General features: G+C 40.6%; 2 protein-coding genes across 4 annotated transcripts in view; one reads left to right on the forward strand and one right to left on the reverse strand.

The window, feature by feature from the left end:
• The window catches only part of GRTP1 (growth hormone regulated TBC protein 1), a 34,846-nt gene extending 30,091 nt beyond the window's left edge, over window positions 1-4,755 (forward strand). For both annotated transcript variants that reach the window (XM_062487973.1, XM_062487974.1), the window contains exons 6-8: window positions 1,666-1,838; window positions 1,954-2,139; window positions 4,264-4,755. In XM_062487973.1, the coding sequence (XP_062343957.1) occupies window positions 1,666-1,838; window positions 1,954-2,139; window positions 4,264-4,353 (449 nt within the window). In that variant the 3' untranslated portion in view covers window positions 4,354-4,755. The remainder of the gene's footprint in view (window positions 1-1,665; window positions 1,839-1,953; window positions 2,140-4,263) is intronic.
• Window positions 4,756-6,077: 1,322 nt separating this feature from the next.
• Window positions 6,078-24,831, reverse strand: LAMP1 (lysosomal associated membrane protein 1). Of its 2 annotated transcripts, none has more exons than XM_062487971.1 (9): window positions 24,699-24,831; window positions 15,543-15,658; window positions 13,997-14,210; window positions 13,731-13,892; window positions 10,482-10,699; window positions 8,941-9,063; window positions 8,018-8,087; window positions 7,699-7,869; window positions 6,078-7,081 (listed from the first exon to the last, which is right to left on the reverse strand). In XM_062487971.1, the coding sequence occupies exons 1-9, from the start codon at window positions 24,733-24,735 to the stop codon at window positions 6,942-6,944; spliced, it is 1,251 nt and encodes a 416-aa protein (XP_062343955.1). In that variant the 5' UTR covers window positions 24,736-24,831; the 3' UTR covers window positions 6,078-6,941. The 2 variants fall into 2 exon arrangements, with proteins under 2 accessions (XP_062343955.1, XP_062343956.1); XM_062487972.1 differs by lacking the exon at window positions 24,699-24,831 and adding an exon at window positions 20,446-20,479.
• Window positions 24,832-25,346: the final 515 nt, after the last annotated feature.

Below are 25,346 nucleotides of genomic sequence, written 5' to 3' on the forward strand. Positions count from 1 at the left end.
GTTTTCCCTGCAAAGAACTGAAAGGCAGATGGTTAAAGAATACATGTGAGTGGCAGTGACTCTTAGGTCTGTAGAGGAATTTTACATCTCACTCTTCAGGGGGAACAAGATCCTGGACAGAAAGCTAGCTCCTAAAGACTGGATGTGATGCTCTGCAGTACCATTAAAAACTCCTGTAGATGTTCTAGAGTTTGGACAGAGCAAATGTAGAGCAAATAGCTCATGGGATGACAAGCCTGTTCAGGAAAACCATTGGCACAGGAAAGAGTGGAATATTTAACTGCTCTTGTGAAATTACAGAAATACAAGTGGTTATCCATGTACTGCATAGTTTGGATATTTTTAAACTTACTTGTGACACTGGGAGGTTTTATTAGAATTATTTCAGGCAAATAGACTTTGCTCTGATTCCTTCACCTTTATATGAACCATTCTGTGGACACACTGTGCTATGTGTCTGGGGACAATGGCAGAAACCATGTAAGAGAGAAACCTGAACTGCAGCTTTCCAGAATCATTGAAGGACAGAAATGCATAGAAAGGAATTTGTGTTACCACTGGTTTCTTTCCATAAACAAAAGTTAATAACATAGGTCTTGTCAGCAAAGCGTTTGTGAACTATCAAAAGTTTCTTCCCAGGACTGGAGTGGCCAAGTCCAGCTTAAATGTTTCTGTCAACATATAAACCCAAAATACAAATTTGTTAAACATCTGTGTAATTCTTGAGTCATACTAGGGCATTTGAATACTTATTAATTGAAACAACATATTTTTCTTCCCTTAAATATACCCGAAGGTCTTGTTTATAGAGTTGAGATACTCGTTATTCAGCCGGCACACCTTGGTAATGAAAATGCTTACCCTGACTGACAGGCTGCAGACTGACAGCCAGGGAGCGCTCTGTTGTTCTTAATTGTGACTTTACCAGTTACTGCAGTGACCAGAAGTGCAGGAATGTAGGTCTTATTTCAATCCCTGCCTTGCAGGTAAATTAAGTAGGAAGAGATGTTGCCTGAGGGGATGGATCTGTCATTTATTTCCTTTCAGAATTATTCTACGAAAAGTGGGATTTTCTTGGCTCAGAGAAAGGAGAGAAAAACTCCTGCCTTAATGGCTGTCACACCTTTAGAAGATGGGGAGGATCTGGCCTCTAGCAGTCCTGAACAGCTCATGCTCTGGGGAATTTGCATTTCCAGTTCGACTGGGCATGGTCTAAAGGCTACAGGTTATTGTGGTGGTTTGGGTTTTTTGCTACCTGTCCGGGTGTTGTGTGGACTGGGAGTTGTCCAGCCCCTCCACACAGGAAGGCGGTAGTGGTTATATTGAACCGTTTAAGTATTAGTAACACTTTTGTAGTTTAAGCTAGTGGTGAAAAAACACCTAGACCATCCTTCCTTGTGAAGGAAGAATGAGTTGCCAAAAAACATCAAAGAGAAAGAAGATACTTCAGTAGGCATGAAGTGTTTGTGCAGAGGGATCAGCTTTAGCTGAGAGCAGAACTCTATGACCACAGTGCAGAGACCTTCATGCTGTGGATAATTTACTTCACCTTAGGATTCCTAGGCTCAGCGTGGCTTTATACATTCAGCTGCAGAGGACATTCTCTTCAATTTCATGAAAAGATCATGTGCACAGATTCCTGAGTTCTGATTTCTTTTCTCCAAGATTATTACAGTCCTGCAATGTTGGGCCTGAAAACTGATCAGGAAGTTCTTGGAGAACTTGTGAAAATGAAAGTTCCAGCTGTGGCAGAGCTGATGGAAAGACATGGAGTCATGTGGACCCTAGTGGTGTCACGCTGGTTTATATGCCTGTTCATTGACATTCTTCCAGTGGAGGTAATTGGTAACATAAAGTTCTCTTACTACACCCCTAATTATTTCATTTGTACTGCTTTAGTAATAATGGGTTACTGGAAATCAAGGTTAATCTGAATTCTCTCCTTTCCCGCAGACTGTGCTCCGAATATGGGATTGTTTATTCTATGAAGGGTCAAAGATCATCTTCCGTGTGGCCTTAACATTGATTAAGCAAAACCAAGCTTTTATTTTGGAAGCCACGAATTTCCCTGACATCTGTGATAAATTTAAGCAGATCACCAAAGGAACATTTGTAACAGAGTGTCACAGCTTCATGCAGGTAAATTCTCGGCAGCTTTAGTCATTCCAAATTAAAACCAAGCCTGACTTAGAAATCTCTTTCACTGAGCAAACGATGGATACAGTTAGGAGAAACATAGCTGTTAGGATTGTTTTTCAAATAAGAAACTCAAACTTTTCAAATAAATATGTTAATAATTTATATTTAATAATTATTATCAATTTAATAATATATTTAATAGCTAATAATAATCTAATTACATATATAGACCAATCCATCTGCATTATCTATCATCCAGAGAAGAAAATTCTTTTTTGCCCCTTTTCACCAGTTAAGGCAGGAAGTCTGATGAGAAAATAATTGTCGTGCATTTTTCCAAGGAACTATGGTTATTGATTCTGTGCTTTTTTTCAGCTGAACTGTAAATACAGTACTGCAGAATAAGCAAGAAGTGAATTTTAAGCTTACACTGATAAAGGTAGTGCCCAAACACACAGCATTCTGTTTAGAACAAGATGGTAGCAGCAGGTTCCCATTTCCAGACAAAAACCCATGAAGCTGAATGTCCAAGTGCTATGACAGTCTGCAATCAGAGAGTTATTAGTTTAAATTACTAATACAGTGGGTGCCACATCAGTATAAAACACTAGATTCAGGAAAATGGAAACATAAAAGGTGGTAGCTGCAAAACAAGTGATAGGAACATATCTGTCATAAATCACTTGGTCAACTCCACTAGCATTGTTTGCTCAGTGTGCACAAAACCATGTCTTAGAGGGTGACATTCACCCCCCAAAGTCTTTCATGCTCTGGCACATCTCTCTGCATAGGTCAGTCACGGTAGGATGTCATTTATACTAACTTTCACTATTGTTCATATAGAAGAAAGATTAGCTTAATTTACTGACACTTTTAAGTCTTTTAATTAATCACAGGTACAGGTTTAATTTAGAAGGGAGATGTTTGAGGGATTTTTTCCATTCCATAAACAGTTTAGAATAAGAATTTTATTAAATGTTAACTGCCTTAAGAACACCTGTTCAGAGGGTGATGCTAACACTTGTCCTTGAAGGACTTCCTTCTCCCCTCTTTAATTGTGTTAAATTTTACACCAGCTATTTTTAGAAAATCAACCATCGTTTTATTGCAGTTACCCTGAGTAGAAGAATTTTAGCTGTTATTTACCACAGCAATGGGGAAGTTTGAATGAAGGCAGTTTGATAAACAATTTAGGCCAGGTTCTTCTGTAACTTTGAAACATGTACTTTTGAGTTTGCATGTTTGTTGGGTTGGGTTTTTTTTTCAGCAGGAGAGGTGTTAGTACCAGTAGAGGTGATGACAGGTATCTTTATGTCTCCTTCCCCAGAAGATAACCTTTGTTTTTAGTTTGAAGGTTTCTTTACCAGAAAGCTGTTCTGAACTGATTCAATTACACTCTCATCTCTAGAGCTGTCATTTAACAGCTCCAGAGAACTGAGGTACCCACACACCTTAACTGTAGCTTGAAGTGCATAAACCTGTAGCTTTGCTTCACAGTTTTGTTCACTCAGAAGTTCTAGGTGAAGTAGTGGAAACAAATGTATTGTTCTTGAACAACAAGGGAAAACAAAAGGAAAAAAAAATAGTTGAAGATGTGTGATGGCATTCAGAATACATCAAGTTCTTACATCCATATCCATTACTCTCCTGGAAAGCCTGGTAGAGAAGAGGAGCAAAGGCAGTGTCTTGAGGGATTAAAACTGATTTTTTGCAGTAGGAAGACACTGGTTTCTTTGTGTTCCAGAGCCTGAACCACCTCTGCTAGCACCATGTAGGAAGCACACTGGTGCTTTGTCACAGTACCCAGGACAGTTTAATATGCTCTAAATATGTCATTTTCTACCACCTGCCATCTAAAATAATCTCAACTGGACACACATTCAAACCAGATTTTCTATTGCTGCTTTTGTGTAATCTCCTGCACTAGGTATGAGCTGCAGGTTTACTGTGTGTTTACAGCTCAGTAGATGAAGTTACCCTGTTACAGGAAGGCCAAAGAGCAGTGAGCAATTTCCCAGAATGGACACGGAAGCAGGGATTTCACACCTCAGAGAATATGTGAGAATTCTAGCATGCTGTCCAAAGCCAGCATTTTAACTAAGAATTTTCTTCGTTTGTCGTCAGAAAATATTCACTGATCCTGGAAGCTTATCCATGGCAACAATCAACAAACTCCGAGAGACTTGCAGGGAGAAGTTGCTTTCTCAGGGATAACGTGCCAGATGTAACCAGATGGTCAGATACTACAGCAATTGACACATTCCTCTATTTGCACTGATTAAAACACACTTTAAACTTTCCATGAATTAATTGACACTTGACCAATTTTTCCTGCCTTTCAAGTAAGTGTGTTAACACTTTGTACTGTATGTCAGATTTGATATCTGGAACTGGTGGTTCTGTTATTGTTTGTTGGTGGTGTGTTGTTTTTATTTTTTAAGGATTAAGATATCTTCAGACTAAAATGTGATCAATGTCAGGACCCTCCTTTTAAAAAAAATAGTCCCAGGGAATTTTGTAATATTAAAAGCAGAACGATGTATAAAATTATGTATTACTGTATTAACTGTGACACCATTACCATTTGTACAAAATAAATTAATTTAATTTGTCAAAGCCTGTTCCTTGGTGTAGAGAGTAAAATAGGTGATGGGAGTCCTGACTGCCAGTCAGTGGCTGGAATACAAGCATCTTTTTCCTCACTGTTCTCACTTAAGGAACTCAAATACAGCAACGTGCAGGGCAAGAGAACAATCAGTGGTTTGCACTAGCACTTGATCTATGCAGTGTGAGATAGAGCAGCTGTAGTGCAATTCTCCCATGCCTGTGTCCCTAAAAGTTTGAGGAAAAACACTTGTAAAGACATCCACGAATAGACTTCTTTGACAGGGGAAGATACTGGGCCGTTCCAAAGTCTGCACCCCTCTTGCTGGGGCCGGGAGTCTGGAAATTGCTTTCTTGTCCATACAGAGCCCTCTCGTGGCCAAATCCTCTCCTTCCAGTTGGGGAAAGGAGGAAAGACCACAGGAGCACTGTGTGGGGTTTCATGGTCCCTATGCATCAACTACTGTGGAAAGCCTCACCTTTTAACAGCACCATTCTTCTCAAACTGCACTCCAAGCTCTATTCATTCCTTGTGAAGCATGGCTTTCCCCTATCCCACAAATTGAGATTTCTTCATTCCTCAGCAGGAAAAAAAAAAAAAAATCACCTTTTTTCAGAGGAGGTAGAGTGTTCTTCTAGATAACTAAAGACTGCTACTCAGCAATTATCCTGAGGTATCCTATCCTTTATGGTACCAGACATGACTGAATTATAAGGATAGTGGCAGTAACATACTCCTAGTATGTCAGCAGGTATTAGGAAACACTATTCATTACTAGCAAAATTCAGCTTCCAGGTACCTTCAAGGTCACAGGGCCTTGGTCCAAAGCACAGCAGCAGCCTTACTTCCCTGCACTACATTCTCTTGGTCAGGAGTGTTCCGTGCAATGTTTTGGTGTGCCCCAGTTGCACACCGCCCTCAGCAGATGTGTGTGTGTTTCTTACTTGGTGGTAAGAGGCCAACTTCCAAATCAAACATGAAATATCATTGACATGGTCCTTAGATTAAGAACCTTAGCATCACAGTCAGAAAGTGAGGTTGAGCCAGGCAGACTGGTGTATGGACATGTCTCAGGAGGTGGCAGATTAAAGAGTTAACTTCTGCAGGTCTCAGGTTACCAACACATACTTTCCTTGTTTCCAAACACAAAGTGCAAAACAAACCTGATTCCAACAGGTTTTCCTTTGTGCCACAAAAACAAAAAGCAACTAAGCACTTGTTTAACTCCACACTAAAGAATGTTGGAAGGTTTCCAAGTTTAGCCAAACCATGACTTCAATCCTCAATAAATGGTCAACAACTGGTTTTAAGAGTGACCAGCAATACTAAGAAATACAGAAAAAAAAGTCTTTATTAGCATTGTTACAGGCAATGCATACATAAGAACTGATCCTTAAAGTGTACAACCCCCCAGCCAAGTTTAAAGCAATAGAATCAGCAAATTGAGATCTATATTGTACACATGTGCAGTAACAGGATCTCTCTGAACCTTCCAACAGCATAGACTGAAATCACTTTACAAAAAAAAGTAAATAAAAATAACACCCATTTTAAAAAAGTACCAGCTCCTAACGAGCTGGCATAGCATCAAAAATATCAAACAGGGGAGTTGTCCATTCGTAAAGAGTTCCTGTAAGGTTTGAGTATTGCATCGTACACACCCTGCATGTGCCAGGCATTGAGTTTAAAGCTTAGTAAAAAATACACACCTAAGAGGCAAGGTGAAGTTCAGATTTTAGATTTCAATTTTGTCAGTTGTTACTCAGTTTTTTCAAATGCATCATCAGTATACTTATCATCGTTCAATGGTAGCGGTGCAAGTAATGAACCTTTTCCCTTTGTTAAGAGTTCTCAAACTGAGTCAGAGTTGGCAACATCCCCTCTCTGCAATCTGTAGCTGACATGATCTTATGCCAATTCCAAATATGCACCCTTAAAAACTTTTAGCTTGTTTCTAAGTGGGTAAATATTAAAACTAGTTAGCAAAATTAAACACCAGAATCTTCAGAAGTTATTTTTGTGCATAGTTAAATGCTGCAAGATGATTTCACATTTAATAAAGCAGACTTCAAAGAAGCAATTTGCAAGAAAAGATGTTACCTTACAATATCAACCAGTTCAGGGGAAACAAAGGGGGAATTTTTCCCCCAGCCTCTTGCAATTGCTGTTCATCTATGCTGGATTTTAGTGCAAGTAGTTAAATTGTTTGATATCCAGCATGGCTCCTCTTTCTGCCAATCAGGTAAGCAATCAAGACAATTAGAACAAGACCAGCAAGGGCTGCACCAACTATTATAGGGATCAGCATGTTATTTTCATCCAGTTGACATTCTTCCACTGAAGAGAGAGAAAGAGATCCATGTTAGGTACTAGTGCACCAACAGATGGCTACATCCAGAACTTAAGCATTCTGCTCTCAGCACATAGATAAAACTGGCTCAGCTAGCTTGCCAACAATGAAAAGGAAGCCAAATCCACTAGCTATGATCATTCAGGATGAAGTCTTTCTAGTACCAGCTATATACAAAATATGGAGATTATACTGATTGCTTCCTCCTCAAGAGCTGTTAATTACACACAAATTTAGCCATCATAAATATCCATGTGACCCTTCCCAGAGTAATTTTGCTTTCATCATAGTCACAAGGGACAGGTTTCCCCCTTTCACACAACTGTCTGCACACAGTTTGGAGGGAAAGGTAGCACCCTTTCTTAACTCTCTTCTCTGGACCATCAGGAACAAGTCCAAGTAGTTTCAAAGCTTTTTACACACTTCTCACACTAGCCTCAACTTGACCATCTTAATCAGCCCCCACATCATCTGTAGCGGGGCATGCAGAGTCTAAGCATAGCACCCACAAGCTGACATTTGACTACAGAATGTTGTATTTATATCGAAGTATACTTCACAAATCTTGGGATTTCACAGGGGCTGCCAAATGCAAACCTCTTACCTGGCCCAAAGTTGTCTCCATCAATCTTGAAAATCTGGATCTGAACATTAAATACATTGACAAGGGCTTGGTCCGTGACCTGCAGATTCTCCTCAGAACTGCACTTGTAGGAGTTCCCTACTGAAGCTCTCAGCTCACTCATGCTGTTGTTTGATGCTTCAAATTTTGGATCTGTGCAAAAGAAAGTCTTATTATATAAATATGAAGAACAGGGGCTATAGGCCCATAGAGATGCAATTTGGTACACTCATCCCCAACATTTCCCACACATTATTTAATGCAGGTTATGCTATTTACATAAGTAAATAGAAGTCCTTACTTTTTGCTTCAGAAGGCAGGGTCGTGCTTACACTCACACCTTGCAGGAAGAATTTTTCAGCACTTGCATTCTTTAAAAAAAACCAAAAACCAACAAATCAGTAGGTGTTATTTAAGATGATGATGTACAACGTAAGTTCAGGTTCCATTCTGCATACATTTTGAGAAAGGTTTTTAAAATGCAGACAAATGGAAGTGTTCAGCTGGACTTTAGGAGAGAAAAGCTATATAAAGTATGCACCTTAAGGAAGATTATTTTGTGAGAGGGCAAAGAGGCAGAGAGAAGGGGCCTTGTCACCCTCAAACTGTTGACTTGACTTCCACACTGCAGGCATAGTCCCACCCATTGCTTAAACAGCCTACTTGCAGTGAACTTGGTACCCCACAGAGCTGTAGAATCATCTAACAGTAACAGCTCAAGGTGATCAGCATTAAAAGGAGCATGAAGCTCTGACAAACAGGGGATTCAGCCACTCCAATACAGCACCTGGGCCAGGGCTGTGGGAAACAGGATTCCCAACCATCACAGGAGACCAGAAGACAAGCATATTTGGCCTTTGGACTGTACACAGAATATTAACGAGGACTTAAATCCAGCTCCAGGTTTAAAATGAAATGTCACAGGCTGCTCCCAGTTTCTGCAAGAAGCCTAAAAGAGTAAGCAACACAATCTTCAAGGAAGTTCCCACTCCAAACAACATATTTTTCTGTGTACAAATATATATGTGTACATACATACATAAACATATTCTTTTCACACAGTGGTTACCAAGCATAAAACCCACTAAATCCTAATACTAAAACCAAAGGACCTAGTTACTTCCCTTCCTGTAGCTGTCTTTTCTCCTCCTGCACTTGGCCCAGTTAAGTTTTTCCACATGGAAAGTCCTGCAGACCCTACATGCTTGGTGCAGCGATTCTTACCAATGCAAACTGGAAGATAACCCTTGTTTTCTCAAAACTCAGGTTCAGCAAGGCAGATGTATTGTCGCATCTCCCAGAAGAAGTTGTATTAGGTGGTATGAAATTCAGCACATCCAAACCCATCTGTGAGAGAAGAGGAGTAATTGTGACACTTGGAGAGACTGAGCACATCACCTTACCCTCAGTCGAGGTGTAGCTGGCTTGTGTCTCGTTCCTACAGTCTGCCCTATGTTCCACACACCAGGGCAGATCCATGTGAATATTTCAGACCCGTGTAGGCTGTGCCTGAGTTACCAGGCTGACAGACAACTAAAGGCACATCTAACAAAGCTTTCTGCAACTCTGACTGGCTGCAGCCAAGAACCCACTGCTTTCTCCACACAAACTGCTTTGGTCCTTGTAGCGTAAGGAAAAACATCAAGAACCACCACACTACACAGAGGGCAAGATGCTATAAAATACTGCTTTGACATAAAGTAGAAGCAATTAGGAGGACTACCCATCAGCACAATCATCTTGCATGTCATTTCAGTTCAAAATGTTTTAGTTTTGTCCATGGTTCCTTATTTTACACTGTCTTGCACCTGCAGAAGGCTATGGGTTACACTTGCCAAACAATTAAATAGAAACCCTTTCATTAGCTCTTAGCTGATCCTCATGTACCAGAAAACCTACCTGCCACCTCCTCACTGGTCATTACACTAGAAATTGGCTGTTTCACCAGAAGCAGAACACCAGAATCAGGGAATTTCACACAATTAAGGTGGCTAAAACACAGTTACCACCATAACAAGCCACTGTACAGCCAAACACCAGCTATAAGTGCTCATGATTTACCTTTCATTCATTGCCATCATAAATAAATTCAGTACTTCCTTTTGCAACACCACTGTTTCTTACTGCAGGGATTCAACAGTCCCTTTGGGATTCTGGGTTTATCCATAGGGCTGGCAAGCTAGCCTCTGCACCAATAGGAGGGAAAGAACCTGCGCCAGGACTTGATCTCACATAAACCTTGTATTTTTCTTTCTTTTCTTTACTATTAAAATCAGCTGTTAAATAGCTTTTAAGCATCAAAATCAAACTCAAATGTCTTCAGTGCTGGCTGGAACATAATTTAGTCTGTCCAGTTTTACAGTAGTAATTTTCCCTTCTAATAGTCATCCACTGTTTCTGTGCCTCAGGCCAAATTTTTGTATTTTATTTAACAGTTTAAAAATCTTGTTTTGATTGCAACTTTGATAACAGGATTCCCCTACTCGCATCTTGGTAATTTTTACTACTTCTCTTAAATGACCATATATACACTTCCTGGATTCAACAGACAAGTTTAATACTGCTTTTAGTGAATAAAAAAATCCTTAAGAACCACTTACAGTTCAAGCGTTTGAAATATCACTAGCCTACATCAGGTTAAGCAATTTAAATAGACGACAGTGATAGATCGACATTTTTAAAGAAAATCCAGCTTATAATAATTTACCAAGTCTTCTCCAATGAAGAAATTTGAAGGCTTTGAAGAAACAAAAATCAAAATGTACCTTTTCATCTTTTTTTGGATAGGTGATATTAAGCTGTAAGCCCATGTAGGCAAGTACACAGGTTCCATTTGGACCGGTCACATTGTATTTACCAACTGCAGGATTTGGGGGTGATGATGTTGGTGTTGGGCTAGGTGCTGGAACCTGACTAGTAGTGTGTTTAGGAGTTGTAGGCACTATAGTAGTAGTAGAGATCATATCTTCAGGACATTCTGTCTCTGCAGAGAAAGGAAAACAGTCATTATCAAACAAAATGAAGCTGTGAGATGATCTACCTTTTTAGTTCTTGAGGAAAAGAAAGATGCAATTTCAAGTAGCTTTTTTCCTATCAACAGATAATAAAAGCTCAGAAACACAATGGTGAAGCATTACCTAAACCCTTATTGCAAAGTTTGAGACCCTTTTGAAGCCTGGCATGTGAAAATGACACCTCTGCTGGTAATTTTCTGCAGTTCATGGTGACCACATCCACTCTTTCATTCACATCCCTCATTTTGCTTTGCCATCAGGTCAGCATAAATATGACAGAGCCAGCATTCCTGCTGTCTGTTCAAGCCAGGCTGGGATCCCTATCCCTCACTCTGGGCATTTGTGTGGGAAAAGGAGAGGAACAGTTCTGCCCACTGTTCAAAGTGGTCCCCCAGGAGATGGTCTCCTTCCCCTCACTCTCATTATTCTGGCAATACCCAGAGTAGCTTTAAGATACTGCTGTGGTTCTTCTGTCCTTAACAAAGGGATTCTAAGACATTGCTTTTGATGCCAAGTTTTCTCCTGCATCCTCTCACATCCATCCTCCCTTCAGCCCTGCATAAGGAGCCACCCTCCATGGGGTTAACAAAACTGTGAAGGTGTGCAAGTTCACCTTCTCTTTTCATCCAGTCTAGCAGCAACTTCCATGGGAACAGCAACTCCGATTTATTTGCCAGAGTACTTGGAAACATATGGCAGCAAGATCTTAACTAGATCTGGGAGCCAAGAAGGTTTCTGCATTGAACATCTAAGCCAAAACCAAAGGTCATAACAAAGACATTACTAAAGTAGAGGCTTCCATGTTCCAAGCCAAGGCTATCTCCACATGCCAGGGATAACAACTTGCAACTTTTTAAGGACAGCCACAACTGCAGTGACAATCAACTCTGACTGAAAGGGCCTACTTCTAAAATTTAATGTATACATATCTTGCAGATACACCTAATAAATAACCTTAAACGGCAACTTAACTTTTGATTATGGCTCAGAAAGAAGAACTCTAATCACATCATCACAATCACACACACTCCAACATAACACGTTTTCCTATTTCTACTTCACTGCTGGAAAGCCCAAGAGCAGAATGAAGGTGGATGAAGAAGGAGTGATTCTGTACTTTGTAGACTGATACTGGTTTGATCCCAAAATTCAATCATTTCCTAACAAACCAAAAAGCTGGGTACTTCAGTGGAGAATTACCCTATATCTGCAAGACCTCAACACAGAGAGGGTCTTACTTAAGCTGGCAAAGATGGAAACAACCAAATCACATTGAGTGGAAGTTTAGCCTAGTTGGATTTTTGACATATTTTTACTGAATTGATTTAGAGCAGTTTGCAGTAGCTCTTCAGGACACATCAAAAGATGAGACAAATTCTTATGTCTTTTCTTGACAGTTACAGGAAAGCAGCTGGCAAAACTACCAACAGAGAGAAAATGGCAATCTCCCTTTCAGAGCTGCAGATAACCACTACCATCCCCTCAGCCACTAAATTCTAGTACAGTGACAGAAGTCACAATTTCTAGTTATGCAGATGCACTGAATATTGACCCTTCTTCCCTTCAGTGAGCTTTGTACAGATCACCAACAGAAATATTCTTCCATTAAAGATTTGCAGAGAAAAAAAATATTTGGGAAAAATTCCAGATCGAAAGTTCAATAAATAGCTGCTGCCTAAGGGACAGGGGAAGGCTCAAGCCTACAAGAATGGAACCAGAGGACTATATAAGAGCAGATCTTAAGGTCTTAAAAAGAAAAGTATTGCACAGGAGGCAAATTTCATTGAAGTTTTGTAGAAGTTAAAAATCAGTTTTTCCCAGTATCATCTCTTATGATTGAGCCTGCTGATAACTATCACCTATCATACTTACCTGGTAAAACAATTAGATCTAAGATTCATAATTAAAAATATATAGTTCTGAAGGCTGCAGTAATAGAAATTAGGGTTTGGTGTGGGGATTTTTTAAGCATAAATGTAGGTACACATTTTACTCCAAAATACTTCACTGAATTGAAAAGTTTGATCAAGGGAATGATACATACAAATCTGAGCCAGTCATGTGAAGCAGCCATAAAAAAAGTCAACTCCACTATTATCATGCATCAGGCAAGGCATTTTTCACAGAAATGGGACAAGGTAGAGACACTCCAGTAGAAGGCACTTGTTCATTGTATCCATCCATGGTAGCACTGGCTACCCTAGTTTTTAGTATTTGTTTCAACCTAGCAGGTGCACAAATGGGATTAACATCTAAAGAAAAGTCCTACATTTCCCCAGGAAGATGAAGACCCTAAGAGTAAGGGAAAGACTTATTACTCCATAAGATAGTATGGGTGATCAGTTTATACAGCTCTTTTGTGTTTGAGGACTACTGCCACAAAAACAAAGCACATGAACACACCATGAAGTAATTTGCCTTTAATAATTTGAAGTAAAATTCCACACTACTTTTCAATACAAAAGTACTTTGTGGATTCAAAAACAATCAGGATAAGAACATGACCGTGATTGTGCTTGAAAGAGAAAAACCTGACTGTTACAGCTGACATAAAACCTCCAGTAGGAAGATGTAAGTTTCTGCTCTCTACAGACCAATTCTCTACTGTCTGACATTATTTCACTGATTTTCCCCAGAGCACACAGTAACTAATTTTCAAATTACTCTGGTAGAGGCCATACTGCTTGGAAGTTATCAGGTACTTCCTAAACTAGGGTTTTGGCCTTGTGCTCACTCGACCTCCTGCAGCATGTGTTTAACACCCATGAAGAGCCCAGTACAATACCCATGGGAACCCAGGGCACTATCCCCTAGCCATGGATCACGACATGCTAAAGAGAAAACTTGCCTCAATTCCATTCATTTCAAAAGATGCTGTTACCAGAGTTTCAGATCCAGCCTGTATCCACCTTTAATATGATTAGTCAGGACTTAAAAAGAAATAACCTATTACTGGAAATACTAGCTCATCAAGTACATTTTCTGTTACAAGATACTTACTGTTCACACTTAAAGTGCCATTTGTGAGATAGGCTTCCAAAGTGACATTGCTAAAAGTAACATTCACATTCTTCATATTGATGTGCTTGGAGTTAATGCATCTGTATTTTGTGCCCATATCTGCCTTAATAATACTTTTATGTGATACAGTCTTCACGTCTCCTGTAAAAAGATACGCTGCATTACTATGTACCAGTATTTAAAGAAAGGACTCAGTATTACATTTGGAAGGGTTTCACAGTAACAACAGGGAGTTTTCATTTTACCTGCAGTTGAATTTGGGAAAAAAGTTGCATCTGACAGATTGTAGCGGAAAATTAACTCTTCAACTTGGTACTTGTCTGTAGATTCTGAGAAATTCAGGATTAACGAATGTCCTGCACCAAAATCCAATACCAGAACTGGATGAGATGTGTTGCCTTTACCACATGAGCTCTGTGAGGCTACTGAAGCATTTTGTGGAAGAAAAAAGTGTACGAACTGTAGGATAGAAAATAAAATACATGTAAGCTTTTCCTCACAGCTTTTTAAATATCCTAAGAAACTGTTACAAACATACAGCAGACATTAATACATACTGTAAGATGTCTACTTATATACCAGTATATATAGCAAGTAGCATGTTACTGGCAATCAAGTTTGAGAATCCTCCCCTCTGAAACTGGAGGACAAAATAGTACACACTCACAGCACCTCCTAGACTTTTTTTCTTCCTAAACCAGAAATATTATTTTGCAGGTACTTCTACACTGCAAGAATAAAATCCAGCAAACTCTGGACATGTGAAAAATGGGAGAATTTAAGCTTTGCTTCTTGTAGTACAACTAAGCAAGAACAAAAGTGAATGGTACATCCTACATTACACTGGCTGTAACACTTTATTGCACATTGTGAAGAAATGTGGTATCTGAAGACAAATACATTTTCTGAGAAGTTCTGAGCTTACTGCTTACAAGAAGAAACAGACAAAAGTATGCTATGAAAGAAGTCAATTCTAAATGCAAGTACATATACCAGTATCAGGAGGATTTCAGACCATCAGCACCACCAAAAACATGGATTATACAATATAAGGCTCAGCTCAAATCACACATAGCAAATGCACCACTGGTAAAGTAGTAGGATTTTTTTAACCTTGTATTACACAGATGCCTAGGGGAAAAATATCAACTTCAACAACACAAAACTGAAATAAGACTATAAATAATCCCCAATTCTTGTTCAGTAGTGAAGATACAAAAAAACCCCAAAACTTATTTGCTAAACCAAATTCTTAATTTTCCACTAACAAGCTTTTGCTGTTAACATGTAACAATTTGTAAGCATTGCACTAGTCTGTAGATAGCAAATCTATCGATTTCAGTGTAAGTAAGAAGGCCATAGATTTCCAGAGTTTAAAAAGTTCAAAAGCTATATGTCAACAGTCCATTTCAGTTCAGACTTAGTCCATGTGAGTGTGACCAAGTTATCAAAAGAGAGCTGGTAGTATTTTTGCCTTTACACTTCCAGTGAAAGCCATTTCAGTTATCAACTGGATAGGTGTGGAATTTCAGTCACAAAAGTAATTTCACATGTTTTGTTTGTGATTGTTTCAGGCAGCCTCAACCTTGCCGTTTAATTAGAAGAAGCATCCATAGTAAAGAAAAGCTGATGCAACATGACTGGGAGAGTAAAAACCTCTGTTGAAGCAGTTTTTCATGCATACATACTCAGTGAAAGTTTAAATACTGCATATGCGCAAAGATACCACATATCTTATAAATACTAAAAATACTAATAAATGACAAGCAGGACAATACTCACTGCCCTTACCTCATTTTGCCCACTGGTTTTGTATTCCACTGAGAAGGCTACTGTCAAATCAGCAATTATGCAGACCTTACCACTTGGATCTTTCACTTCAAATGAAGAGGAAGCCTGTAAAAAGCCTGATAAAAATAAAAAGTGGTTAACTGGGTGTCACATAAATTTGCATTTTCAATCCCAAAGAGATAAATAAGTACAACTGTACATTTTAGGAGTACAACTTAAGCATCAGTTGAGTTTGGAAACTTGGGCGTTAACAGTCTCTGGATTAGCTTCAACATCACTAACAAACAGAAGACAAATTAAACACCTGATGTATAAAAATGCAAAGCCACCCAAACCAAAACTGTTGACATGCTGGGTCCTAAGAGATAAGAAGAACATGCAACAAACACTTGTTATAGTGCTCAGGTCAGCTTCAGTGTTCTCCATACACAGAAACAATTTTACCATCTTCAGCCAAACCTGACAGCTTCTTTGATCCTGCATGCCTCCAACACTCTTGCCTTCCCCCACAGCACACCATACAGCCTTCACTCCCAACTGTATCAGGACACTCAGCTGTACATGCACTGAATGCAGCACTTAGAAAGCCTGGATTAACCGCAGATGTTTCAAAGGCACTGACAAAAATAGCATGATAGAGCATGCTACTCTTGCCAGGACAACTTCTCTTTACCCTCCTCACTCTCTCCATACTTGAGAGAAGGAAGAGGCCAAGACCTTGACACAGACTGTGGTTGTGTTTTCCTGACTGGTTTTAAGCTAAACTCAGACTGAGCTGCTGAGAAAAGTAGAGAAAAGCTTTTCTGCCCCTTGTTCCATTCCAGCCTCTACACTCAGAGCACCCTGAGTACAACCGCCCAAAGTCCCAACTTAACAGGGTAAGAACATGCAGCAAGGGGAGCACACAATCTTCCTTTCTGATGACAGCATGGACTGGCACCAGTGTGACCAGTGCCCACTGCCAACAAAGCTTCACACAGGGCACGCACTGTGGCAGCCTGGAAACAGCTGGTTATCTCCTGCTTCATTCGTGGCAAGGGACACCTGACACTGCTCCTGCACCTGACCACTTCTTCATCTCAGAACCTTTTATTTTTCAGATTCTCAATTTGTCATCACCACCACCCCCTAAGTGAACCTCACTGCAAAAAGCCTGCACCATTTTCATGCTAGCACTTTATCAGTCTGCATTTGCAACTTCAGTCTTGCAGAAAACCTGATAAAAAACCAGCTGCAAGACGTAAGCCATTATCACATGCAAATAAGCTTTAAGGAGTCAAACACGCTAATCCATTCAACTGTTGATAATAGCAGATGAGAGATTATCCATTAGCTAGCTTCCCTCCCTGAGAAGTTTTCAAAAAATTAATCTTAAAACTTTTCACTGCAAAACTATGGTGTGTACAATTGTATGAAGGCAATCATTAGGAAAAATTGGACTTTTGTCAGCTGGACTTCAGTAGAAGGCACATCAGTTGCAGGAACACATTGGAAACTATTTCTCTGGCAGCTAGCAAGCATTTTCCCTTGTTGCCTTCCCCCTAGCAACATCACATCCTCTCCCAGCACCAAAGAGGGCAAAGCTGAAACCGGAATTCATTCACCTTTACCCAGTTTTTGGGGAGTCTAAACTTGAAATCAGAGATAGACAGAAGAATGAAAAAGCTTAAGAACCGATAGTGTAAAAAACTTATTTCAAATGAAAAATGTCCTACCTTTGCCATCATGTCCTGCACAATATGTTCATTAAGGACCACACATTCACAAAGAAATATTATTTACTGCAATTCAGGGCAGTATCAGAAACATGTTCATCCACATGGAAGTTTCGATTTGCAAAGTTTCCTTCAATTTGCATTTACATCTGGAATTTGGTTACATTTCATGCAAGCACTGGTTTTCTCCAAACCAAACTGCTTACACTTTCCTGAAGATTTCTAGCACAGTATAGAAAAGTGTAGAGGCAGAGATTAAGAATCCACTGCTCCCTAAACTAACACTATGACTGAAAAATGTACTGGAATGAAAACTTTCAGTGTGCATGCAGACTCCATTATTTGATAGCTATTAAAATCTCAGCAATTTTACAGTTAAAAATAATGAAGTAACAGAGTAGAAGAATGAAAGAAAAGTATTTTTTAAAAAGAAATGCAGCAGAAAGAGAAGATTGAGAAACAATTAAGAAAAATGTTGCTGACCTAAATGAAAACATGACAGTCCTGTCCATTACAAATGATTCAGAGAACAACAGACAATGCAGAGGTATCAGAAAGTATCAAATGGAAGACAAATTCTGGTAATGAAGACCTGATATATCACCCTCAGCAAGTTTAAGTAATAAAGAATAAGGGGCATGAATAAACGTTAATAGTAACACCTGCATAACTACTAGATTTTTGTAGGTTAAAGTCACATCATTAGATGAATCCTCATTTCATTAGTGTGGAACAAGTGCTATAAAACCCCAGTCCTTCTTAAGAAATATTCAGCAGCAGCTGGGTTTGCAGTTTCAGTGATGAGACAGACACATCCAGCACGAGACACTGAGCTGTCCTCGAAGGAGTGGTGAGAGCTGTTTCACTGCAAGTAAGGCAACACTCACAGGGTTGGTGATCAGAGAGAACTGAGCTGCAGCACCATCTGCTCCCAAGGTCTTGAAGGAATACAGATGAAACCAAGTGAAACATAGGAGTAAAGAAAAATTAGAAAAAAAAAACCACTGAAGAATGAATAAAGACTGAAGGAAAGAAGGTCTCTGCTCCAGCCTGTTTAAGGCAGAGGAACAGATTGCTGGGTCTCACAGGAAAGCAGCTGCTGAGTTTTGGGAAGGCAGTTTCAGCATCGAGTAGCAATTAATGCATGAATCATCACCAGCCCACAAATACTACAAGCCCACAGTCAAAATGTCAAGACTACAGAAAAGCAAACTGACGTTGAATCAATCTATCTTGGGAATATTTCTAACAAAGTTACATAATGTATTGCTTAATTTTATCAGGGTATATCTACAAACTGAGAATATTGTTTGTACACTGCAGAACAATAGCATTCTTTGCAGTTAAACACAAAAAACTGATACAACCTCCAGATTCTTAACTTTAGGCTTTAAATGTTCCTTAATAACTGCAGAGCCCTCTATGACAACTATCTGTGGCACAGCAAGTGCAGTACTTCAGATTTAAATGAAGCAGTCAAAGACCTTTTAATAGCAAAAAGTAAGTCCTGTTATGTTCATTATTTATTTGGCTGGAAATTCACTACATTATGGCTATCTAGTAGAGGAATTACCAAAAATGTACTAATATCAAAGAAATTTCACTTGGTTCAGATGCTTCTTTTGTATTCCATTAAGTTCCAAAAAAAGACTGCTTATAATATTTATCTTAGCTGCATATTTTCAATTGAAAATCATAAGACAATCTCTCTTTATACCAAATTTCTGCAATTACAGTCTCATGCAAGAAAACACTTAAGGTAATTGTTAAAGCAACATCTGGAGATGCTGCTTGAATTAAATCCAGCATCCTTCTTTATCTAACATACCTGCCTCAAAAAAACCCCAAAGTATATTAACAACCTGCTATAAAACAAGTAAATAAAACAAAACAAATACTTCCTTGATTGTCTAACAATTTATCTTAAAGAAATCCACCTCATAAAGTTGTTTGTTTTAAGCTGAAAACCACAAAGCTAACAAAACAATCTAGCACATGCTTTCAGGTTTCACCCTTCTCATAACTGAAATCCTGTTAGTCAAACACAGCTACCTCTGGTTTACTCTCCCATATAATGGCAACCTACTAAGGGAGAGAGACAAATGGTTGTTGTGCACTAGAAAACCAAGCATATTTAATGGCAATTGTGTACACCATCTGCTTGCAAAGAGGACCTCAGTCACTACAGTTAATGATTTACTTTGCCTCCAATTTTTATTATAAACATGGAACACTGACAATAAGGAAACAAAAGCTACTTCTGTATAATCTGGGGTTTATTACTATAGTCATGTTTCCTGCATAAGTAAAATCTTCTTTAGCATTTTTCTCCCTCTTGGAACAAAGGGCAGCAAGCCATCCAAATCCATCTGGGCACACATTCTGTATCATCAGTACTTTAAGCCATGCAGATATCCAGTGGATGGGACTGTTTGCAGTTACATCAACTGCCTATGATGTTCAGGAGGAAAACCATGGCTGCAGCACAGGGCAGCTGCTGGCTCCCAGGATGTGCCGTGACGGGGTTCAGAGTATCCCACAGCCTGGTCACATTCAGACTCCCTTTGGCTCCAGCCCACCCTGGAATTACTGTGCAGCAGCACTCTGGGGTAAGGGATGCCAGCCCTACTTCATTCTGTACCTAAGCTGCAGCACTCATGTGTTGCCCTGCACCTTTGCCCAGGTATTCTGATGACAAACACAGCGAACACTGCTATCTGTGGGGCATTAATCCAAGGAGATAAGAAATGCTGGTGATTATCTAAAGAAGGTTTATTTTCTATTGTCCATGTTAACCAAACTGCCCAGTAATTTACTCATTCTGATGGGTTCAGAATGATCCTGTCATCTCAATGCCATTTTGTTAACAGTAATGACCTTAGTCACCACTTTAAACTCCTAAATCTATGCCAGAGAATAGAATGGCAAAACCTCTGAAGACTTCTGCTCTTCTACAATACTCTGTCTTCTCATGTATGCACCATTCCCAGAGGGACACCAGGTCCAAGTTCTTTATCAAGAAGACCAAGTCGAGATCACTTCCTTACATTTCAGATCCTTTACCACCTCAGAATAATACAGAAAGAAAAAGTTTCAACTGAAAGCAGGAAAATCCCTTGACAGGCTTGTCGTATGAAACACTTTGCAAGAGGCAATATGGTCTCCATAAAATTATAAGTTATACTTACCTTTCACCAACAGACACATGAGACTGAATGCTGGCTATCTGGAAAGCTGGCAGGAAAAGACAAGGCTGGACTCACTTGAATATGCACACAGTGGCAGGGAAAGGAAGAACAGACCTTAATTCAAAGATGCATGAGAGTACTTCAGGGGATAAGAGAACCAGCTGCACTTGTGCAGGTGCAGCACCTGATTATATCAAGTTCCTGATCCAGCCCAGGATATGCATCCTTGCCAACCAAGAGACAAATTCATGCTATCTCAGATTATGGTTTTCATATTCTTGTCTTCAATTAAGGCAGTAAACTTTTTGTTTTTCAATTCAAGTTTGCAGATTAATAACTTCTGTCTTTATAAACCAATTTATACATGTACAAAAGCATTCAAAATGAAAGGCTATCTAATGGCCATACACTTGCCATTTGACCAGAGAAATGCACAACTGCATCAAATTTAGTCACATGAAACTTCTCTATGGCTTCCTATCTAGAGGAAGGAAGTCTTGGGATAGCTCTACAGCAATTGATTGCACGAGTACACTGGGAAAGCTCAACTCCCCTGGCCAGACCCTTTTGAGCATTCACACAAGACTATTTTGCCCTGGCTCTGGTTAGTGCTGCTGTATCACACCACACAACTAATACACATTGTTCAAGGCAGCTGCCAGCCCCAAACAATGTTTTGAAGAAAGAAGCACTGTGTGACAATTTAAAGAGAAAGCTTCCCCAGAAGAGAGGATATTGGAAATAAGGCAATAAACTAACTACATGAGTAAAACCACTGTCCTAGTCCTGCAGAGTAGATCTTAACCCTGTCAAGGAACGCAAAAATACAGGGGTTCCCATATTGTACGGAGTGAACTCTTGTTAAGAAAACAGATGCCATCAGAAGTTTAATACAAGAAAACCAAATTAATTAACTGTGAACTCTGTGCTCAAGGCTGAACACTGGAGAGAGAACAAGTACCCACTGCACAGAGCTGAAGAACATTTAAACTGTACTCTTAATCCCAGGGTGCACCTAAGACTCTCACATTTGGAACTGACAGTAGAAAAAGTAGTAGTGTAGTCAGTGGTGCTGTCAAGGGACAGAGAAGTCTAAGAAACTGTTATACTAAGAGTGAAAGGACTAAGACTGATGGACTAAGACCAGTCCATCCTAAAGTCAGATACCCAAGAACTGTGGAATCCTGATTTACCAAAACATAAGGTACATTTAAAAGTATTCAATACAGGATCAAGATAATGCAAGGGAGTGCTCAAATAGCTGTTGTAATTCCCACCACTCACACGCCCAAAAGTATCTTCCGCCAAGCTTAAGAGATCGCACACCAAGAAATCCATTTCAGCACCAAGCTTTCTCAAGGAATTTCCAAATAATCATGGCTGACTTGAGAGCAAAGACATACTGTTGAAGCTGCAACAAGCAAGAGCGAGGTGTGCCTTTTGCTAGAAATAACTTTTATCTTTGAAACCTACAAAGGCTTATCAGAGATAACAACAGCCATTAACGTTGCAACAGAACATCAATCTTTTCTTTGAGTCAGGTTCCTCTGCACTTTGAGGCAATTCTTCATTTTGTTATCTGCTACTGATTAGAAAACATCCTAATGGCCACAGAACAATCTAGAAGCAGGTAACACCAAAAATAAAACTCCTTGGTCAGCCTGAACAGAAAACGTGGAAACGTATCTGAAAAGTGGCATGTCAGGGAATCTGCAGAGGTCTCAGCAAGTAAGAAGTTACTTCACCAGTCAGAAAAGCTGCTGAAGTCAAAGCTAAGTAACCCATCACATGATGACTGGCACACTAATCCAGATCCTTGGAGACTGTGTCAACACACTTCAAGCAGTTACCAAGCAAGCACTATGGCAAGGGCAGCATTTGGTAAAACAATGTTTTGAAAGTTGCTCAACACTAAAACAGTTAGATTTTGTGAAAACCAAGTCATACTGGTATCAGTTCCAAACACCTGATAATGCCAAACCTGAAAAAAAACCAATTTACCACCAGATTGCTCACTGCCTGGAATTCATCATCAAGTTTCTCTTGACTATCTCTACACTGGTAGAAAGGTTTGAAATTCCTTTTTGGCCTAGAGTTGCACAATAGAAACACGTGGTTTATGCGTCAGTGACTCTGAAACAGCATCACACTACCTTGAAAAACTAATTTTCCCTTCAGCGAGTCTCAAACACTTCATTACTTATCCATTACACTGATCCACGTCTGATTCTAATATCAGATTTTCAGGAAAGTGTTCTCTGATGTGTCTGTGTTTCAGTAATGAAAAAATGTTCGGGTGCTCTAGATCTCAGAGAGCTCGAGCAGCTCTGTTGGGTTTGGCACACAACCCAACCCAACTGACTCATCGTGCTCAACAACAGACAAGCACCATCTTACTCAGTATTTCAAAAAGCAGCAGCTACGTTTAGGGGAGGTGCTTCCATTTCCCATACCCCCTTTTCCCTGAATGCACCATATATTACCTAAATGTTTTCTTTATTCCACGTGATCTTAATAAGGAAATTAACTACAAAATGCTCAATGCTCACATGAAACATAGAGCTTAGTGCTTGCTTCACAATCTAAATAAAAAAATTAAACAGTAAATGAGGTATGGTGAGGTACTCAGGTGGAAAAAAAATATTCTGCTGTTGGAGAGTCCAGGCAACACCAAACAAGTTTTCACGTCTTAGCCCCACCCATGCTAATCTTTCAGTCTCCTGTGAACATGACTTTATCCTGATCAGTGTTCACTCAGATGACCACAAGGCTGCAAATGAGCTAAAATATCTGAAGACTTCAGCCCATACATTATCATTATCTCTTATTCTTCTCCCCTAGCCTACAACCCAAACCCTACACTCCAACAGGAAAGGGGTCTCTAGTTGGACCACAAAATCTTCCCCCAAGATTGTAGTATAAAGTTATGCAGAAAAACCCAGCTACTAAGCTACTAAACACTGGTACAAAGTCCCAACTATCAGTAAATAGTTACTCTATGGTAAACTAAACTATTCTGTTGCCTCAGCTGCAGAAACTTGACACATTTTACATGCCAGAAAGAGACAAAGATAATGCACTGAATGATGTTTGTAACTGCCAGTTGAGCAGAGGAAGACTACTGCAGGGGCTGAAACTATTAACTGTGGTACTACATAATCACAGAAGCTGATTTGAAAACAAACTATAAAGCAATTCTACATTTAAGCCATAACTATACCAAACTAACTATTCAAGTAATTCCCACTATAACACCAGCTCAATCACACTTCAGCTGGCAGTCCTAAAAAGCAACTCAAGGAGCTCTATAAATCACTGTGCTTGCTACACTGGCTCACGAGGGCTGGATATCTGAACTGCTCGGTGCCCTTTGCGAATGGCATCTTTTGGACTCAGTGAAACTGAAGTATGGTCAATGGCAATAATGATATTTACTACCCAAGAGACGTTATAGGAGTCAAAAAAACTGTCCTGTCTCAAAAACGATGGTAGATAAACATTCTCAACTGCTACTTTATTTGGGAAATAATAAGTTTTTTTGGCCAGCTGCTGAACAAGTTTCCTTTGCTGCCAAAGCCACATCTCAGAAACCTGTTAGCGTTGTGTGATGTGGCTTTCAAGACAAGAAACCAAAGGCAAGGTAGTTATCAGTAAACAAGCAGGACACACTTCCTCGTAAAACAGCCTTGCTACCCTAACAAACCTTCTCATCAAGGCACTGAAATCTCTCTATTCCAGACACGCTTCATATTTTACTCAATATATGGCAGGAAGAAAGCCATTGAACAACCACTACATGCCCTACAGAAAAAGCACTGCTTCCTAGCAATGACATCAGTAGCTCCCGCGTCTCCACGCCTCGTGCTTCAGGCGCGTTTCCAAGTTCTTCCCGGAGCGCTGTCCCTACATCCAACGCAGGTGCTCGGACCGGCTCTAACGCGGTTCCTTGCGCCAGGCGCGGCAGTCGCCGCCTCCCGTCCATCGCTGCCCTCGTACCTCGGGCGGCCCTCAGAGGCTCCCGGGCGCCACAGGGGCCCCGCGCGGGGAGGGGGCGGCATGGCCCCCCAAGAACCCTGAGCCCCCGCGGGTCTGTCAGCATCCGGGAACGCCGACAGCAGGCGGCAGCGGACGGGCGGCCGCGTCTCCAGTTACAGGTGCCGCGTCCAGCGCCGCCGGCCCCGGCAGATCAGGCCGCTGTAACTCCCCCTTGCCAGGCCGCCGAGCACACAGGCTGCCCGTGTCCCCCTCCTTACCGAGCAGGGCGGCCGCCGCCAGCAGCCCCCGGGCCATGTCGGGGTGCGGGGACGGGGCGCGGCGGCAGCGGGCAGGAGCCGAAGGCGGGCGCGGGGCGGCGGCGGCGACTCCGCGCTCGGGGTGCTCTGGCGACGGCCCGGCCGGTCATGTGACCGCTGACGTCACACGGGCGGCCCGCCCGTCACGTGAGCCGGGCCGGCGCTGTGGGCCGTGAGGGAGGGCAGGATCTCGCGAGAGCGGCGTGAGGGGAGGGACTGTGGGGGGCGAGCGGCCCGCCGAGCTCGGTACTGCTCCGCAGCGTGCTTCAATCGAAAGGCAGGATAAGGTGGGTGCAGTCACCTCGCAGAGAATTCATTCAGTCCCAGCTGTGTAAAAACAGTGGAAGTTGATGGTGTGTTATGTGTGAAGTGTTGTAGCTATATATACACTCAGGTATACATGAGTCACAAGTGTTCTAAGACAAAACAGGGACTGCTACTGACGTGTGCTTGCATGGGTAAAAATTGCAGTTTCACATAGCTTCAGATGTTTGATGGTTTTTAAGGAATCTTCTTTTTTTTTGATAAAACCAGAAAAGAATGTTAAGTTGGTTTGTAAACGTTCTCAGATGTAATAGAGATGGGCAGCCCAGGTCGTTTGATCACTTT

Source organism: Cinclus cinclus, chromosome 2, assembly GCF_963662255.1.
Source record: "Cinclus cinclus chromosome 2, bCinCin1.1, whole genome shotgun sequence".
Taxonomy (NCBI): Eukaryota; Metazoa; Chordata; class Aves; order Passeriformes; family Cinclidae; genus Cinclus; species Cinclus cinclus.

What these genes read in the sequence shown, in the direction of transcription:
- LAMP1 (XM_062487971.1), bottom strand. Translation starts at nt 24,735, where the DNA reads ATGGCCCGGGGGCTGCTGGCGGCGGCCGCCCTGCTCG. An exon ending in TTTCCCAAATTCAACTGCAG is followed by an intron (nt 13,893 to 13,996) that starts GTAAAATGAAAA and finishes ATCTTTTTACAG; the next exon opens with GAGACGTGAAGACTGTATCA. An exon ending in TGGCACTTTAAGTGTGAACA is followed by an intron (nt 10,700 to 13,730) that starts GTAAGTATCTTG and finishes CTTTCTCTGCAG; the next exon opens with AGACAGAATGTCCTGAAGAT.